Consider the following 18566-nt stretch of genomic DNA (forward strand, 5'->3'; position numbering starts at 1 on the left):
GTGTTCAGGGGGCGGAGGAGTTTGTTTATTGTCGAGAAGAGTGCTTTTGGGTTTCCGGAGCCAGAGTGGATAATTTGAGAGTAGTAGGCGGAGCGGGCGCGGGAGAGGGCATCTTTGTAGTGTTGTAGGTGGTCCTTGTAGGCTTGGGAGTGAACTGTGAGACCTGTTTTATTGCGGAGTCTTTCAAGTTGGCGAGCACGAGTTTTCATCAGGCGGAGATCGGGGGTAAACCAGGGAGCAGAATGGGTGAAAGAAACTGTTTTGGGTTTTACAGGCGCAAGCTGGTCAAGGCAGGAGGAGAGAGTGTGGTTGTAGTAGTCAGTGAGGTCGGAAGGGGTGTGGAGGTCAACGAAGGGAGAAGTGGACATTTTTTCAGAGAGGGTGGATGAGAATGAGGTAGGTGAAAGAGCGTTTAGCTGACGGAAGGTGATCGTGCGATAATGTCTTGGTGTTGGGGTGGGGATGTTGATGGTCATAGTGATAGCTAAGTGGTCAGAGAGGGTGAGGTCGGAGCCAGAGAGATGGTGCAAATTTAATCCAGTAGAGCAGACAAGGTCCAAAATGTGACCACGGATATGGGTAGGAAAGTCGACATGTTGAGTGAGGTTAAAGCAGGTGAGTAAATCAGTGATGTCAGTGGTTATTGTGGAGTCAGTGGAGTCCATGTGGACATTGAAATCACCAAGGAGGAGGATTGAGGGGGAGAGGGAACATAGCTGGGTCAGAAAGTAGGAGAAGTCAGACAGCAATGATGGGTGTGGTTTGGGAGGGCGGTAGACGACAGCCATGACTGACTGCGTGCAACCAGAGAGTTTAAAAGCCAGGTGTTCAAATGATGAGGATGAGGCGATGGGGATGAGGCTGGTCCTGATGTCTTGACGGTGGGTAACGGCAATTCCACCACCTCGGCCCCCCGAGCGTGGTTTATTGACGTAGGAATATCCATTGGGTGTGGTGAGGTTGAGTGTGTAGTAGTCCAGTGGTTGTTGCCAGGTTTCGGTGAGACAGAGAAAGTCCAGTTTGTTATCCAGGATATATTCGTTCAGGATGAGGCATTTGTTGTTGAGGGACCGGGTGTTGAACAGGGTGAGCTTGATGTTGTTTTGAACAGCAGGGATGAATTCAGGTGATTTAGCCAGGGTTCGTAGGCAGGAGGTGCGATCGTGTGCGTTGCTGTGACCAGGTGCGCTGGGACGATGAGTGGGAGTGCGCTGAGCCGACCAGAGGACGGGGATGGAGTGACCTGATTGCAAATATACAAACTTACGACCGGAGCCACGGTGAATGTACCTGGGTCATCGAAGGAGTCCATTTGATTTGATGGCAGAGATGCATGATGGGGTGGAGCGGGTATTGAGCAGAAGGAGCCTTGCGGCGGAGTACCGCAGAGCCATGCCAGGCAGGAGCGGAGAGACGAGACGAGGCCAAGGTTGAGGAGGTGAAACAATGGTCCCAACCCACGGGAGTGGGCCCGAGGAAACGAAGGAGCCAGGTAGGTGAAGCCAGGAGCAGAGCCGGGACCAAGCAGAGGGCAGGCAGGAGCAAAGAGACGATCACGAGGCCAAGGTTGATCACAGCAAAGTGGCAAATGCAGCGGCAATCGACCGCCGCCGCTACAAATCTAGATCACGGCGGGAAACCGCCACCAAACCGCTACGATGGTCACAACCCACGAGAGCGTGCCCGAGGAAACAGCGAGCAGGCGAAGGAGCCGGGCAAGCGAAGCAGGGAGCAGAGCCGGGGCTATGCAGAGGGCAGACTCAATGGCCAAAAAAATCCGCACGACCACCAAAAAAGCAAGCAACTGACAGTGGCCCGGTCGAAGAAGCGGCGAGCATGTGACGCCTGCGTCCTCTTCATACCGGACCGGAAGCGGAAGTCGTGATGAGGCCTTTGTCAATGGGTTTAAAACGCTTACTGATCTCAGAGGGACAGGTGGGAGCAGCTTGATCCAGTGGATCAGGTGGAATGGCCATAGGAAGCTGGGGACCTGCACTGTAGTAAGTGTTCCAGGCTCTGATTGACAAGTGGCTAGCGAGAGCGGGATCATGGTAGCCAGCTCTGATGAAGGGACCTGGGGGCCAGTGGGAATGACCCAAAGTTGGAACTACAGAGTGAGCAATTTGGAATACAGGAGGAACACACCTTAACTGATAAGGTATTATGATTGCGATCAGGTGGGTCAAAGAGCAATGGCCTGCCTCTGTTGGGATTGACCCCGACGGTCCACCCACCAACTTTTCGCAGGTTGCCCCAGACTAGCACACTGCCTCCCCACCCACCCCGCCCAACCCACCGCCCTCTACCCGACCAGACCCACGGAAACTAGAAAGTGCAAGGGGACCACCCCAAACTCAGTTTCACAGGCTGTGATGTTGCCATGGTAGTTCTCAATGTTGGTGAGGCTCTGGCCACAAGATACATACTCATCAAGCAGGGGATCCTCTCCGGCTGACATATTGAAGTTGTCACGTTGTTCCTACATACAGGAACAACTTCGACAGCTATGGCAGTAGCTATTGGGATGATGGTTGGCGATGCTATATTAAACTAGATGGTATTCATAGAATACTTACCCTGCGCGGTCAAATTGTTGCGAGCCAACTCTTCTGTTTTTGAACATTTTTTTTCTTTGATCCAATATGGCTGCCAGACCACGTGAGCGATGACATCAGAAATTTATATTCTCTAATATAATTGTTGCGTAAATCACCCTCAATACATTTCAAACTGATCAGACTAAGCGTTGTCCGTGTCGAATTATGACGTCATCATTATGGCACCAATGACGTCATCGTAAACAAAACCTATTCCCCATATGGAGTTCTTTACAATGAGTCATGTTTAAATTGTTTCCATGCAGCGGTTTTGGAGATATAGAGGTGCAACATTTATCGGTTTTTCCAAGATGGCGCCTGTACCACATGACCTATGACGTCATGATTATCATTAAAATATTATACAGGAAGAGGGCCTCCTATGGTGAAAATTTCGTGCCCATCAGACCAACAGTTGCTGAGAAAAAAAATTCACAATGATTGGATAAGTGTTGTACTTGTCGAATTATGATGTCATAATGAAGGCACCAATGATATCATCATTAACATATCTCATTCGCCAAGGGGAGTACTTGACAATGAGCCATGTTTAAATTTTTTCAATGAGCCCATATAGTGGTTTGGGAGATATGGAGGTGTAACGTTTTTCCAAGATGGCGTCCATACCACGTGACTTATGACGTCAAAATTATGAATAAAACTTTTCTACAAGCGGAGGCGTGCCTATGGTAAAATTTCGTGTCAATCGGACCAATGGTTGCCGAGAAAATGAATTTTTAAAATGCAGACATGGCACACGGCACACGTACGCACCTGAATGCTTAACCCCGCTTTTCGCTTCGAGAGCACAGGGTAATGATTTAGCGTTACCCCCAGGGGAATGGCAGGCGAAGGGCTACAGGCCCTTGGTGGATGCACAAATCCTAGACCATCCTCCGCTGAGTCAATGAGCCAGGCCAACCATTGCTGAGTTACACAGCATACGCGAAGCACGGGCACACAACGTCTCAACTACTACCTGCAACCCTGCCTAGCAGTTATGATTATGATTGCTTATGATTGCTAGTTGCTAGATTGCTGCCTAGTGCTTATGATTGAGATTGCACAAGAGGCAAGTTAATCAGACGTTTGCAGGGATATGGCCCTGGCTGTCATTTAGGCGGTCGATACCGAACATTTGGCCATGGTGCTGTGTATAGCCCTGCATCAGCAGCGGTACTGAGCACACGGTGCACTTATGTTCTGCGACAACGCATAGGCCTAGGATGGAACCAACCGTGGCCATTTCCGCATCTGTGGGCATCTTCATGGGGTTCCTCCCTTTCCTCTTGTCTTCCGCAACATGTCGCTTGATTCAAGCAGTGATAAGGACCTCATTGGGTGTGGACTGAAGCTTTGTTGGAACCACCACACTTCTGTTGTTGTCAGGGGGGAGGACACACACTATCTGATTGGCAAATCTAGCACGGCAGACGGCTGTGTAAACCACATTTGGCGCTCAGCCATCACGCCTGTGGTCGACAATGAGCATGCCGGTGGGTGGCTGTATCCTTTTGCCCTGAACTTGATGTACAGTCGCCAACCGGCATACTTACAGTCGAGGGGCAGTAACCACCTCTCAACCAGTTTCAACTGCACCTGTACAATGGTGCACTTGTAAGTCTGAACACTGTTGCGTGATCCGGGGATAATGACTTCCTGACCCTGCAGTTTGTAAAGTGAAGTTTGCTGGATAGCCTTGTCAAATGCCATTCCCTCCCATGCATTGCGAAAGACGTCCAGCTGCGAAGAGTAGGGCGTACACCACATGCCCTTTTTATGTCATGAAGTTGTGAGAGCAGTGCAGTGGGAGATGTGCTATTTGTAAAGCTAACGGTGTGTGGCTGCTCACAGCGTTCGTAACAACAGTACTCTGTCTGAAACCAACACACATTGTGCTGGACTATTCTGTGAGCTTGTGTTGGGATCCTTACTTGTCAGTCGATGGTGGCAACTGCGACAGGTCGCCTGCGAAAATCAACGGGCAGGTCCTGCAGGCGAGGTAATTCAGGAACGTGCGCAGGACTAAGGTTGAAATTTTGCAGCACTCATCGATCACGACGACCTCAGCCAGATTGTAGAGCTGACGCCTCAGCCAAACAGGGTCCCATTTGCCAATAGGTTTATCCACAGGGATGCACAGATGTTGGTGGTACATTTGCACATCATGTTGCTGCAACCCCAGGAGGAGATTGTTTCAATGGTTCTCAGCCAGGTCATTCTCCAGGGTCAATACTACAATTCTCTGCCCACAGAAGGTATTAATGCCCCACTTGCTTTTACCTGAGCTACCCTGGCCCACGGGGTACATTCACTGGGCCATAAGCTGCTGCAACGTCAGCTTGTTGTGGCAGTGCTGATCGAAGATTGATTGTCGCAGCAGGTGTGCAACTCCCGCAGTGGTCGATTTTCCAACTGGCTGCTTCCTGGCGCCATTCATACCCAGGAGTTTTGTGGCGCCATTGCCAGTATCTGGGACACTCATCTACAAGCAGGACATGCACGGCCTGGGGGAGCCGATGGGTGCAAATGTATTCTGTGCACACAAACAGCACGTCATCCTGTGGAATGCACCGTAGCACTCGTCAGAGCCCGATGTGAGTGTACCCCAACATGAAGGCCCGAATGTGGTACCCTGATTTCTCACCTTTTCTTCCTCAGATTGGATTCGAAGGCGTCCGGTAACTTTCAAAATTAAGAAGCCTCTCAGCCCCCGCCAGGACGGTGGACATGTACGCAGTCTTATTTTCGTCCCTCACAAGAATACTTGGCATATATTCCCTCCAAGCGCCAAAAGAGCGTAGGGCTAGATCGTATCAACTGGGAACTTGATTTTCTCATTCACACCGACACTATTTACTACCTCGTGAGCGATTGTGCTCTCCGAGTAAAGGTCACCTGCTCGTAGCAGATCAGCCAATTCGGGTGTGGTGATACAACTATTGTTCTTGCGCAGGTGCTCCCCTTCGTGCCCTACCGTATAAGGGTGAGTGTTTGGAAAGAAACTCACACGTATCAAGCTGCACTGCACTCGTGAGTGAGATAATGTGATTGAGAGATGCACCATCCACGTTTGCTTGCCAAAACATATTCGGCGAGAAGCCATACTGTCGGTTGCGATCCATTGCCTCACCGACGCCTCCAAAAACACTGTCCTCACAGGCGAGGTAGGCTGCGTGCATGTCGATGTGCTCATGTTCCCATGATGGCTGGCTCAAGCTGTTCGATACCTTGGATTCTACCTGCGCCACCTTCCAAACATCACACTATTTTTTGGATGTGGGAAGAATCTTTTCCTTCTCTTGCCATTTGCAGAGCTGGTAGGCTGCGGCATCACCCTGGAGAAACGTGTTCATAACCCTTCACCGGTTCTGGGAGCTCGTCTGGTAATTTATCAGGGTGCCAGCTGGTTTCTTCCTCATAGGCATTATGTATTGCCCTCACATAAGCCGCACCTCTGTGTAAAGTACCGTGGTGGGTCAGAAGCACCCCGTTTGAACTCTTAGACCCCAAAGACACTGTAGAATGTGTGTAGTCTTAGAACCCTAAGACCCCATAATACCCTTTAGAACCCGAAGACACCTGAAAACCCGAAAAATCTTCAGGGTTTAGGAAAAACCTCAGACCCCTAAGAATATGTCGAACCTATAGACCCCGTTGAAGGCCTTTTTTTTTTCTTCTTGTTTGTATACAAGATCGAGGCTCGTGTAAGAGCTAAAATAAATCACAAAAAATATATAAAAAACGGACACATCAAAAAAAACATATAATAAAGGGAGTGGGAGACAAGATGGAGAGAGAGAGGAAAGCACACAAGTACAACAGTAGAGATCAGGGACATCGGGAGATCTGTGGGAGGGAGAGGGCTTGGAGGGAGAAGGCATGGGAAGGAGGGGGTGTCGTCTCAACTACTACCTGCAACCCTGCCTAGCAGTTATGATTATGATTGCTTATGATTGCTAGTTGCTAGATTGCTGCCTAGTGCTTATGATTGAGATTGCACAAGAGGCAAGTTAATCAGACGTTTGCAGGGATATGGCTCTGGCTGTCATTTAGGCGGTCGACACCGAACATTTGGCCATGGTGCTGTGTATAGCCCTGCTGAGAGGTATAAAACACATGGACACTGCTAGGACTCCAAGGAAATAATTCGGTATTTCAAAAATGTGGCTCTGGGTTTAAATTAATGGGTGTAGAAAAGATCAAGGTTTTGGTTGGGGCAAGATAAGAGATGGTGGCAAACAGCTGTTTTAAAGACCTGGAGGGAGGAGTGGGATTGACGAGAGTGAGGCAGTTTGTTCCAGAGGCGGGATAAATTAGGTATGAAAGAATGAAGGTGAGCAGAGAGTCTTGATTTTGGCAGTTTCACCAGGATACGGTAGCTGGCAGATCATGTGCAACCTGTAGGAATATTTGGGGGACAGGGCACAGACAGAGCTGGGGGAGCGAGGCAAGAGAGGAGTCGGTAGTAGACAGAAAGACCACCAACCTGCCTGCTGTGAGTGAGTGAAAGGCCCTCAGAGTTAGCTTCATCTTTGGAGACTCGAAAGATTCTGAAAGCTTTGGTTTCAACAGCGTGAAGCCGAGCTAGGTGAGAGGCAGGAGCACTGGCCCAGTGGGGGGAACAGTATTCCATTGAGCTGCAGATGAAACCTTTGTATGTGGTGAGGAGCTCAGGTGTGCCAAGGAATTACTTAGCACGACGGAGGATGCCAAGTCGGCGACTGGCTTTGGAGGCCAGCTTAGAAATGTGGTTTTCCCAGGAAAGATCATGGCAGATAGTGAGACCCAAAAGCTTGAGTGACAGAACTTCTTGGAGAGGATTGTTGAGAAAGTAGATGGGAGGGTTGTCCGGTCGGTCTTTTCGGAGAGACATAGTAAGAGTGTGAGATTTGTCAGGATTGAAAGACATGTTCTACTTGTTTGACCAGTCTGTGATTTGTCCAGGTCTGCAGATAGTGAGGAGGCTGCAGACTACCGATCTGAGGAATGAGGTACCGAGTGGCAGAGAGTGGAGTCATCAGCAAAGAGAAAGAGAGGATTTTCCAGAGAGTCTGAGAGATCATTGATGAAGTCCAGAAAAATTACAGGGCCCAGAACACTGCCTTGGGGAACTCCAGCCTGAACAGGAAGGGGAGATGAGAGAAATCCATTCAGGGCTACACGTTGACTTCGACGAGAGAGGAATCCGCAAGCCATGCGTGGAGATTTCCATGGATACCATAGGAGGAGAGTTTGGTGAGCAGAGCGAGGTGCCAGACCGTATCGAAGGCACGTGATATGCCAAGGGAGATACCTCTGATTTCCTGTTTGGCATTGAGGACCTCCATCCATTGTTGAGACAGCAGAAGCAGCATGTCCAGAGTCGAGTGACCTGGTCTGCATCCAAATTGATGATCAGAGATCAAGCCATTGGAGAAGAGGAAGGATTTGATATCCGAAGAAATGATGAATTCCATGACTTTGCTCATAATTGGGAGCAGGCTGATTGATTGGTCTGTATTTGCAAGGATGTATTTTTGCACATTTTTTGTGTAAAGCGGTAATGTTGGCTGATTTCCAAGCTGATGGCAGATGACCTTTAGCAAAGGATAGGGTGAAGAGAACAGAGAGAGGGTGTGAAAGAGTGGCAGAGCAGGATTTTAGGACCCGTGAGCTGATGCCGTCTGGTCCAGTTGCAGAATCAGAGTCGAGGTTTGACAGAAACTTTTCCACCTTGTCAAGAGAGAAGGACACAGAGTCCAGGAGCAGCTGGGTTCGCCTCGGTAAGGTGAGTACAGAGAGAGACGGGTTTGGGAAACAAGATTTTGAGGGAAACACCGAGTTGAGGCATTCAACTTTTTCACGTGCGGATTCAGCTGTGTAGCCATTTGAGGTGAGGGAGGGGGTGGAGTGGGACCAAACACCAGAAACAGATTTGACCAGATGCCACCAGGATTTGGAAGAGGGAGACAGGTTTGAGAGTTCAGTCTTGAGAGTAGAGAGAAAGTGTTTCTTAGATCCCTAAGCCTCAGATCCCTAAGACCTCATATCCCTCACCAGACCCTTTAGAACCATAAGACCCCAATAGACCGCTTAGAACCCTAAGACCCGACAGAAATCATAAGACCCTTTAGAACCTGAAGACACTTAAGACACCTAAGATCCTATATTCCCCATTAGACCCTTTAGAACCATTTGAATCCATACGACCCCTTATAACCTCCAGTATTGACCCTTCAGAGCCCTTCGGCCCCTATTACCTTGAATACATTTAATAACCTTTAGACCCATTTTATACCCCTAGAACCGAAGACCCCACAGACGCTTTAAACCTTTACATTCCTTAAATTCGTTAACTATAGTTAGACCCTTTAGACTTAACACACTATTGCCCATTACACACTTCAGACCCTTTAGACTTAACACACTATTGACCGTTACACACTTCAGACCCTTTAGACAGATTTAGACCCCTTTACACTGCTTAGATCCTTGAGCATTTAGTGCTTTGGACCTTTAAAACATTCAGGCCACTTCGAGTCTTAAGCCTTTTTAGACACTTTGTATTCATTTAGACGCCTTTAGACCACTTAGACATTTACATGCTTTCGAGATGAGACACTTTTATTCATTTAGACCATTTAGACCCTAACTACTATTGGAACATACCCATTAGACCTTTGGACCATCTGGAACCTTTTAGTTGTCACCACACAAACATCTATAGTCTTCTTGCAAAACAGAGACTATACTTTTTCAGCAAGTAATGTGCAAACTCTACCCACCCACAGGGTGGTTATTCTGCCAGTGCATTTATATTTCTAGTTATTTTTCAATTGAAGATGCAACAAATGTCCTACCCATGGCAGCTTCTGAGATGAGTTGCTTGTGTTGCTTGGAGGTTGCTTCAATCAACCGGCGCAGAAGGGTAGTGCGTTGCGAACCATATCTTGGAGAATCCGCACAGAAAACCTTGCAGCATTCAAGAGCCTCAATTGTGGCTGGTTGAATGGTTTCTGTGCGACCATGTAGGAAGGTACCTGTGCTGCAAGGTTCGGAAGTCATGGCATGGTGTCCATACATGCGGGTGAATGCCAGTTGTAGTGCTAACTGCACAATACTGTCTGGACTCACACCGCATCCCTGGAAGGTGAAAATGAAAGGCAGATAAACTGAAAAAGTTAAGTAATGCTAGAAAGGGCATAGCAGGCAAACAGGACTAGTCACAGGAAGACCTGCAGTGAGTTATATAAAACAAGAAGAAAAAGACATAAACTATTATTATCCCCATGGTTTTAGTAATTTTGCTGTCCTGAGTTAAAGGACATCAGTCGGCCATCTTTGGTGGGATTATAAAACGAAGTCTTCTGTATATATATATATAGGAGGAGTGTCTGTGTGTGTGTGTGTGTGTGTGTGTGTGTGTGTGTGTGTGTGTGTGTGTGTGTGTGTGTGTGTGTGTGTGTGTGTGTGTCTGTCTGGATGTCCGCTTATAACTCAAGAACTACACATCGGAGAAAAGTTTTAGACACAGATTCGGAATCAGCATAAAATCCCGCTGGTTTTAGGCTACGTTTTATTTTAATATCAATGGTTTAAAAAAACCGCGCCAGCTGCAATTCCATGGTGTAGTTTGTGGCGGCGCTAGACGTTCGGGGTGTATTGCAATGGTTTGTCGGGTTTGGCTGTGGGTCCAGAATAGCTCCCATTTCCTTATGTTCTTCCACTTTTATTTTGATTCTTCTGTTACAACGCCTTCCTTATCTACCTTATATCCCCCCGACGAGGCCTCTACATAATTTCATGCGGCAGAATTTCGTGCATTTTGAGTGAAAGAAGTGAGACGAAGTTGTAGGAGGAAGAAGAGGCGCGGTCACTGTGGAGGCCTCGATCGTGAGTGGAAATGGTGGGAATTGCGTTTGTATCGCAAAGTAAAGGATCTGCATTCATTTCTGAACTTGCATTGGTGGATTGTTATACATCTGCATTATTTTTCATTAAAAAACCTTATGTTGAACTTGAAGGCTCCAAGCACGGACTATATATATAGCCCTTTACATATAGCCCTTTACGTTGCTATATATATAGCCCTTTACTATATATATAGCCCTATATATATAGCCCTTTACATTGAGGTAAAAATAAAAGTAAAAAGCCTGCTATCGCTTGCCAAGCTAGCCGTTCCCCCCTCCCCCTCCCCTCCCCCTCCCCGGCTTGTGCTTCCCAAAACTCCGGGAGTTTGACGGCGACGGCGTTGGTAGCCATGGCGCGTTTGGGGGTCAGCAACGGCTGAACCAATCGGGGTCACCAGTGTGGTGCTGTGCACACATGACTCGATTGCCAGAGAGGTAGGCCACAACGCGTTGGTACAAACAGAGTCTTTATTAAGAGCTCGCACTTCAGCACTGGGCGGGCTCGAGCTTAGAGCCCACATATATGTCCCGAGGCCACGCCTTGTCCCCGGGCGTGGCCGATCGGTCGAAAGGCAGGGCATGCGCTTTCGTTCCCCACCTGGATGCTCACGCCACCCACTGGTGCTCGGAATTATTGTCCCTTGTGCCCGCCACAATAGCCTATTTTACTCTCGGGGGTCCCAGGATTACCCACCCAAAATATCGTTGCGATCAGTTCAGCTGTTTTTGCAGTACCTTCGAACAGAGGGACAGACAGACAGACGGACGGACGGACATTTGGTGAATTTTAGTAAGATAAAGATTTGTGGAAAATGTGATAAGACTCATATGGTAAATTTAAATTTCAGGTCAATTGGATGAAAATTGATTATTTTGTGTGATACTTTTGATAAAATTATTAACTTGCCTTCTCCGCATTATCATCACAAAGCTTTGTTGAAAATTTGCTGAAAATATCTCAAATGGTAAAATAGTTACGGCCCGGACAGGCACACACAGAAACCTAGTTTTGTGGTTTGTAAACCCCCCCATCTCCTGCTGCACAGGGGACGGGCTAATCTATCCTGTAAGAGAGCCGTTTGTCTGTCTGTGTGTGTGTCGCCATTTTCCTCAGTGATGGCTGAACGGATTTTCATCAAACTTTCAGAGGTTCATCAGTGAGTACCAGGGAGTGTTTCCGCCAAAAAATAATTTAAAACTGAAAAGAAACTTTATTTTTGGGGGGATTTTTAAAAAATGGCTTTATCGTGCCTGTGCCTTTGTAGCGATATGAAAGGTAACATTAAATTATCCACGATTAGTGTGTGTGTGGGGGGGAGGGGGGGGGTAGAGGGGGTGTAATATCATGTTAAATATAAATTTTCCTTTTTGGGTGTGTAAGTAGGGGAATTGAAAAAAAAATTGATTTCTTCAAAATGACAATAGGATTAGAACTTCGCCGGGCAATGACGGGTACACCTGCTAGTAAATAATAAGAGACAATTAATAGATTTTGGTCATTCGTGGAACAAGTAATTCTGCAGTAATCACTGCAAAATCCTTGGTGTTGACATTTTGTTTTTACTGATGATCCACTGAGTCATAATATTCATGAATATGTGTCGTGGAAATATGGTGTTTTGAATAGCGTAGACATGTGCATGTTCACCCACACTGTGGAAAGGTACAATTTGAATGACTGTATCTTGATATGTTTCTCGTTGGTGACTGATTATGCGTAACAGGAGGACAGAGCGAATCTGTAGTTCATTTGAACAGGGAGAGGGTCATTTGCTGCAGAATGAACTCTTGGCTTATGACAAGGGAAACCAACACACGAGCTACACCACTGGTAAGTTGTTACCTCTGCCACCGTAGGTGGGTGGAGGTTATGTTTTCACCCCTGTCTGTTTGTCTGTTTGTGAACAAGATATCTAAAAAAAAATTGTGGACAGATAGTAGGCGGAAAATGGGGGTTCTGAGGCACATTAAATTTAACATTGAAGTCAATGGGAAAAAAGGGAAAAACGTATTGACTCACACACCCTCTCTCATAAAATTACACCCCTTTTTCTCTCAAAAAATTACGTTCACTTTTTACTAAGCTCATTTACCATCTACTAAAACTCATATAATTTAAAATTGAAGTCAATGGCAAAAGAGCTAAAAAAAAAACTAATCTCTGGATTTTCAACAAGATTTCACCCTCTTTTGGGACAACCTATTTCCAAATATTTAATCCTCAATCGACCTAACTACTACTCATAGGTTCTAGCTCACCTCAAATTTAACATTGAAGCCAATGGGGAAAAGTATGGAAACTTATTGATTCAAACCACCTATCTTGAAAAATTACACCCCTTTTCTCCATCCTAAGCCCCGCCCACGTTTTACTAAGCCCCGGCCACTTTCCCAAAACCTTGCCCATGGTTTGAAATGCCAGGCATGCCAGGCTTGAAAAATTACACCCTTTTTCTCCTTGCATTTATCTTATTAACTCCCCCCATTTTTCATTATACTCATACAGAGACCCAATAAATATTTGTGTTTCATTTTTAGGTAATAACTTAATTCTCTTAGAAGAACAATCAGCATCTATAATATTGACAAATGTGATATTAGAATTTAACTCTCGGTTTAGGTATCGTTGTTGAGCTGATATGAAATGATAAACTTCTCTTAATGTTCTTGTTTGAACACTTCCCGAACCACATACCATTTTGAGATTATAGTAAATTATTTTCCCCTCAATCTCTTGGCAATCACTTTTTGGTCTAATAAATACAATGTTTCAAAACACAAAATACAAATTTCAATCAATCTCCTCATTTAAAAAGGATACTGAAATATATTGCACTGATGTAAAATTGAACAAAGATGATTTCAATAACTTTTGGATTAAACCTATTTATGAAGGATAATATGAGCTACTCAATACCTTTTAAAGGAAAAGCATTCTCTGTCTTTGGGAAGTCGTCAATTAAAGGAATTATAACAAAAGTTTCACCACTATTTATGGAGATTTATAATAAACTAGAGGAGGTAATGAAGCATGTAAAAGTATCAAAAAAGGAAAATCTTTTTACTGAAGCTATCAAAAAGGAAGATAAATCTATTAGCTCTAAACACGGTGAAAATTATATATTCTTTAATGACCCCAAATATGTCAATCTTGATGAAATGAAAGATGTTAATATATCAGGAGAAATGTCATTTCGCTCAATAGTACAGACTTGGCATTTAATATGGAATATTTTTTTTGTGGGGGTGAACTTACTTTTCAAGATGACTTAGAACCAAAAGTTCATTGGAATTATGTTGAAATTATTCTAGATGTTGTTGATGTGACCTTTAAAAGAAACAAAAACCACATTTGACATTTCAAAGCAAATAAATTGATCCTTGAAAGTGATGTAAACTGATATCGAACTCAATTCACGGACAGTACTATGTTAAACTTCTGTAAGTTTTCCAGAAGTATCTCTTTATTTTGCACATTAGCCAAAAAAAATTTCAACAAAAACAAAAGCTAAATTATGACTGGGATTACGGACGGTAAAATTACAGTTCAGTACTTCGTGTAACCCCCACGAGCATTCAGGAGAGCAATTTGGGAATGTTAGGGAATTCAAATTTGGGAATGTTAGGGAATTCAAATTTGGGAATGTTAGGGAATTCAATCCCAGATGACGATGTTAGGGAATTCAATCCCGGATGACGTGCCCCCAAATTATTTTACATGTTACCTCGTCAAACTCCGGTTACGGTGCCCCTCAGAGTCTCGAGTGGGAACACGGCACAAATATTTGTTAGTTTGAGTGTTCTAATAAACCATGGTAAAACCACACCAATGCAATTGTCGAACAAAACAAGTAATTGTATTAAGAACTCTCACATACACCATAATAACACGATGAAAGAAAGTACAATGAATGTTTCACTTGCATCAAATGAACAATACATCTGATGGTACCATCATTCCCCAATGCTCTCAAAGCAATAAACTCATGATATGCCAAATGTGAGTGGAATGTAACGTTCCTTAAAGTCCGTGCACGGATCCGCATGCTGGTTGAAGGTCGAAGTCGTGCAGAATGGCAAATCAATAGGCAGGTATTGGCGTGACTGTGGATGAGGAGTTACAAGGTTAGAGGTTGATATGGGAATTAAGCCGATATGGAAACCAACTGCAATCAACACGATGAGGTTGAAATGGAAATCCCAACGACAAACACGATGCATCAGGCGGACGGTCTCCTCGAGGGAAAATAGCGGATCGGTCTGTAATGGAGGCGCATGCTTTCCCTCCAACAATAACTCACACTTGGTGATAAAACCTGAGACGCAGGTTTAATTGCAATCGCAATATATGACGATGTAGCGGGCAATCCCTTTCCAGGGTAGCCTCAACCCATTCATGACCAATATCAAGAAGGTCTGCTTGTAGCCTCGATGTGACTCACAGCTGTCTCCTCCTCTCCCTGGCAATCTTCTCCTCTCTCCTCTTCCGGTTTCTTTGCCGCATTTTCCTTTTCCTTCACAAACATTAATTTTTACCTTTTACTAAAGTCATCTCCATTTCACACAAAAATCTTCACAACAATATTATATGAAACTAAAAATCCTCCAAGAACATAATAACAAAAAAGGCGGAAGTGACGGATCCGTAACAATATGACAATATAACAATATAACAATATATATACATATATATGTACATATATATGTATATATATATATATATATATATATATATATATATATATATATATATATATATATTGTTGCGGTTCTCTACGCAGGCCTTCTTCCCCTTATCAAGGGGGGATTAATCCGCTTGTCTTTGCTGGGCCTGGCGGAACCGAGACTTGAAACGTCCCTCCCGGACACATGCGGAGCAGGGTTTCGGGACTACTGCTCGCTCGTACCTAATTCCCCGCGCTGCCCTGGGAGCGAGGAAACAAGCCTCGCATGAACCACGTATGGTTTGAGTACGCCGAGTGGATTGCGTACACGTGGTCCGCGCAGTCTAACTTAGTGGAACCCGATTGGAGGGATCTTATTCGTGCCACGCTTAGTCAAATGGAGACACCACAGGAACGATTGAATCAGGAAGAAAGGAAGAATAAACCGTTTAATTATTCCCACACGTATATACAGGTTCAAGGACGAAGAGACACAGAGCAATCCTTAAGCAGTCTTATCTTATCCCTTGGACAACGGGCCCGTCTCACACTCACACAGGGAATTGCAGATGGGCAGGTGTTCCCCAAAGCGTCCAGAGATGGTCCTCGTCCAGCTCTCCATGGTCCCCGGGACATCCCACGAAGATGGTGGCAGGCGAAGGCAGGAACTCGTAGCGCGTCTCTCGTACAAACAGATGATGGGGCGGAACGGTAGAGGCCGGACTTTAGTGCGGCTGGCGGTTACTCAGCCTGGCTCACTCGCGCATCTGAAATGCGCTGTATTCGTTCTAAGCGCGTCTGGCTGCGCACGCATATATGTAGCGGCCAACTCCTCTTCTTCTATACACTCCGAGCTGGTTAGCGCGCGCGTTCTCGTGCAAGTTCGTCAAGTTCATCAGCTTTCACCGCTTATCAGGTTCTTTCGCAAATCCTTTTGCCGCAAGTCCTGCGTTCCTCTGCGAATCCTGGCGTGCAAGTCCTTTGCATCGATCCTTTACAACGCGAGTCCTATATCTCGCTCTCTCTCACAGCAAGTACTATACAACGCGAGTCCTCTTATCTCTCTCTCTCTCTCTCTCTCTCTCTCTCTCTCTCTCTCTCTCTCTCTCTCGTAGCAAGTCCTATACAACGCGAGTCCTATCAAGGGCTTTTGCGCAGCCGGTTTTATATCTACGCCCCCCGAACCTTCTGGAACTCACCCGAACCTTCTCACCACGCCCTCTGAAGCCATGCCGCGCCACCACCTCGAGCTCTGATTGGCGGCTCGTGCTTACCATCATCGCTTCTGCCGCTCCACCTCGACTCCGCCCCGATTCTCCTCTGCCTGCCTCGTGTTAACTCGCCCAATGATCAACCAATGCTTAACAAACTGGATCGAGGCTAGGGTGGCTGGGAAATCGGTGGCAAGTAGGGCCTATCCTCCTGCCTCCTACTCAACGCAGAATTAACACTGGAAAAGAACTAAGCTCACAAATACTAAGACATAACTATACTATTGTGAGGCTACATGTTGCTTGTGTGACTAACTATGGGGGGCAAACTTTAACCTTTATTAAACTCACTTGACAGACTCAAAACAGCAACAAAACATGCCAACAAAACCAACCAACAAAAACATTTTCCTTCACAAACATTAATTTTTACCTTTTACGAAAGTCATCTCCATTTCACACAAAAATCTTCACAACAATATTATATGAAACTTAAAATACTCCAAGAACATAATAACAAAAAAGGCGGAAGTGACAGATCCATAACAATATAACAATATAACAACATAACAATATATATAAATGTATATACATATATAATTTAAATAAATATAAATGTAAATTTCGCATGTGGAAAAAGTAAGTACACCCTTGGCTCGAATAGGTGGTATTGCCCCCTTTGGCAGAAACAACCTCAAGTAGGCGTTTCTTATAACTGTCTATCAGTCTCTGACATCGACTGGGAGAAATTTTTGCCCACTCTTCCATGCAGAATTCTTTCAGCTGTGTGATGTTTGAGGGGTTTCTTGCATGCATAGCTCGTTTCAAATCCCCCCACAACATCTCGATGGGATTTAGATCCGGGCTTTGACTTGGCCATTCCAGAACCCTCCATTTCTTTCTTTTCAGCCATTCCTTGGTGGATTTACTGGTATGTTTAGGGTCATTGTCATGTTGCAATGTCCACCTTCGGTTGAGCTTCAACTTTCCGACAGTTGGCCTCACATTATCCTCAAGCACCCTCTGGTACAATGAAGAATTCATAGTGGATTCTATAATGGTGAGTTGCCCAGGCCCTGATGCAGCAAAGCTGCCCCAAACAATAATATTTCCACCACCATGCTTTACAGTTGGTATCAGGTTCTTGTTGTCAAATGCTGTCTTTGGTTTTCGCCAAACATGTCTTCTGGTACTGTGGCAAAATAGCTCTACCTTTGACTCATCTGTCCAGAGCACATTGTTCGAGAAGTGCTGGTCTTTGCTGAGGTGTTCATTGGCAAACTTTAGTCTTGCCCTGATGTTCTTTCTGGACAGCAAAGGTTTCCTCCTGGCACACCTCCCATGTAGATCAAATGTGTGCAGCCTCTTTCCAATGGTAGACTCGTGCACTTTGACATCAACAGTGGCAAGAGCTACCTGTAGGTCCCGTGATGACATTCTGGGGTTCTTAGAGACTTCTTTCAGCATCTTGTGGTCTGCTCTCGGGTTGAACTTGCTGCGGCGGCCTGGCCTGAACAAGTTGGAGTTTGTTTGGAATCTTCTCCACTTGCAGATGATCTTCCGACAGTCGAATGATTGATTTCAAATTGTTTGGAGATCTTTTTAAATCCCTTCCCAAACTAGTAGGCATCTATAACCTTCTTTCTGAAGGCCTCAGAGAGCTCTTTTGATCTCGGCATGGTGACGCCGCACACTTCAACAACAAAGAGCAAACCAAACTAAATGTCTGAGGTTTAAATAAGACAGGTTCCTCCAAGATCCTCTCTAACGATGTTCTAATCATTTGCACCTGAGCTGGTGCACTTGATTCAAATTTTAGGTATTTGAAGTAGAGATAAATGTAGGGGTGTACTTACTTTTTCCACATGTGAAAGCATTTTCCACTTTTTCCACTCAACAAGCTCCTGCACTCACTTACATTCTCACACCACTCAACAAGCTCGTGCACTCACTCACATGCTCACACCACTAAACAAGCTCTTGCACTCACTCACATGCTCACATCACTCTACAAGCTCGTACCCTCACTCACATTCTTACACCACTCAACAAGCTCCTGCACTCAGTCACATTCTCATACCACTCAACAAGCTCCTGCACTCACTCACATGCTCACACCACTCAACAAGCTCGTGCACTCACTCACATTCTCACACCACTCAACAAGCTCCTGCACTCACTCACATTCTCACACCACTC

At 45.6% G+C, this 18566-nt stretch overlaps 2 protein-coding genes across 4 annotated transcripts in view; one reads left to right on the forward strand and one right to left on the reverse strand.

Annotated features, from left to right (window-relative positions):
• LOC144889489 (uncharacterized) overlaps positions 1-18566 on the forward strand; it is an 880122-nt gene that overhangs the window by 423680 nt on the left and 437876 nt on the right. Inside the window, exon 2 of one of the 2 annotated variants that reach the window (XM_078769841.1) lies at positions 12217-12323. Coding sequence is in view for 1 of the 2 variants with exons in the window: in XM_078769847.1 (XP_078625973.1) it covers positions 12206-12323 (118 nt within the window). In the remaining variant the exon portion in view is untranslated. Of the gene's footprint in view, positions 1-12166; positions 12324-18566 lie in introns of those variants that run through there. The other variant, XM_078769847.1, reaches the window with a different exon arrangement.
• The window catches only part of LOC137412766 (carnitine O-palmitoyltransferase 2, mitochondrial-like), a 113131-nt gene that overhangs the window by 4592 nt on the left and 89973 nt on the right, over positions 1-18566 (reverse strand). For both annotated transcript variants that reach the window (XM_078769809.1, XM_078769799.1), the window contains one exon: positions 9440-9722. In XM_078769809.1, coding sequence (XP_078625935.1) covers positions 9440-9722 — 283 coding nt within the window. The remainder of the gene's footprint in view (positions 1-9439; positions 9723-18566) is intronic.

Source organism: Myxine glutinosa, chromosome 1, assembly GCF_964187855.1.
Source record: "Myxine glutinosa chromosome 1, kmMyxGlut1.1, whole genome shotgun sequence".
Taxonomy (NCBI): domain Eukaryota; kingdom Metazoa; phylum Chordata; class Myxini; order Myxiniformes; family Myxinidae; genus Myxine; species Myxine glutinosa.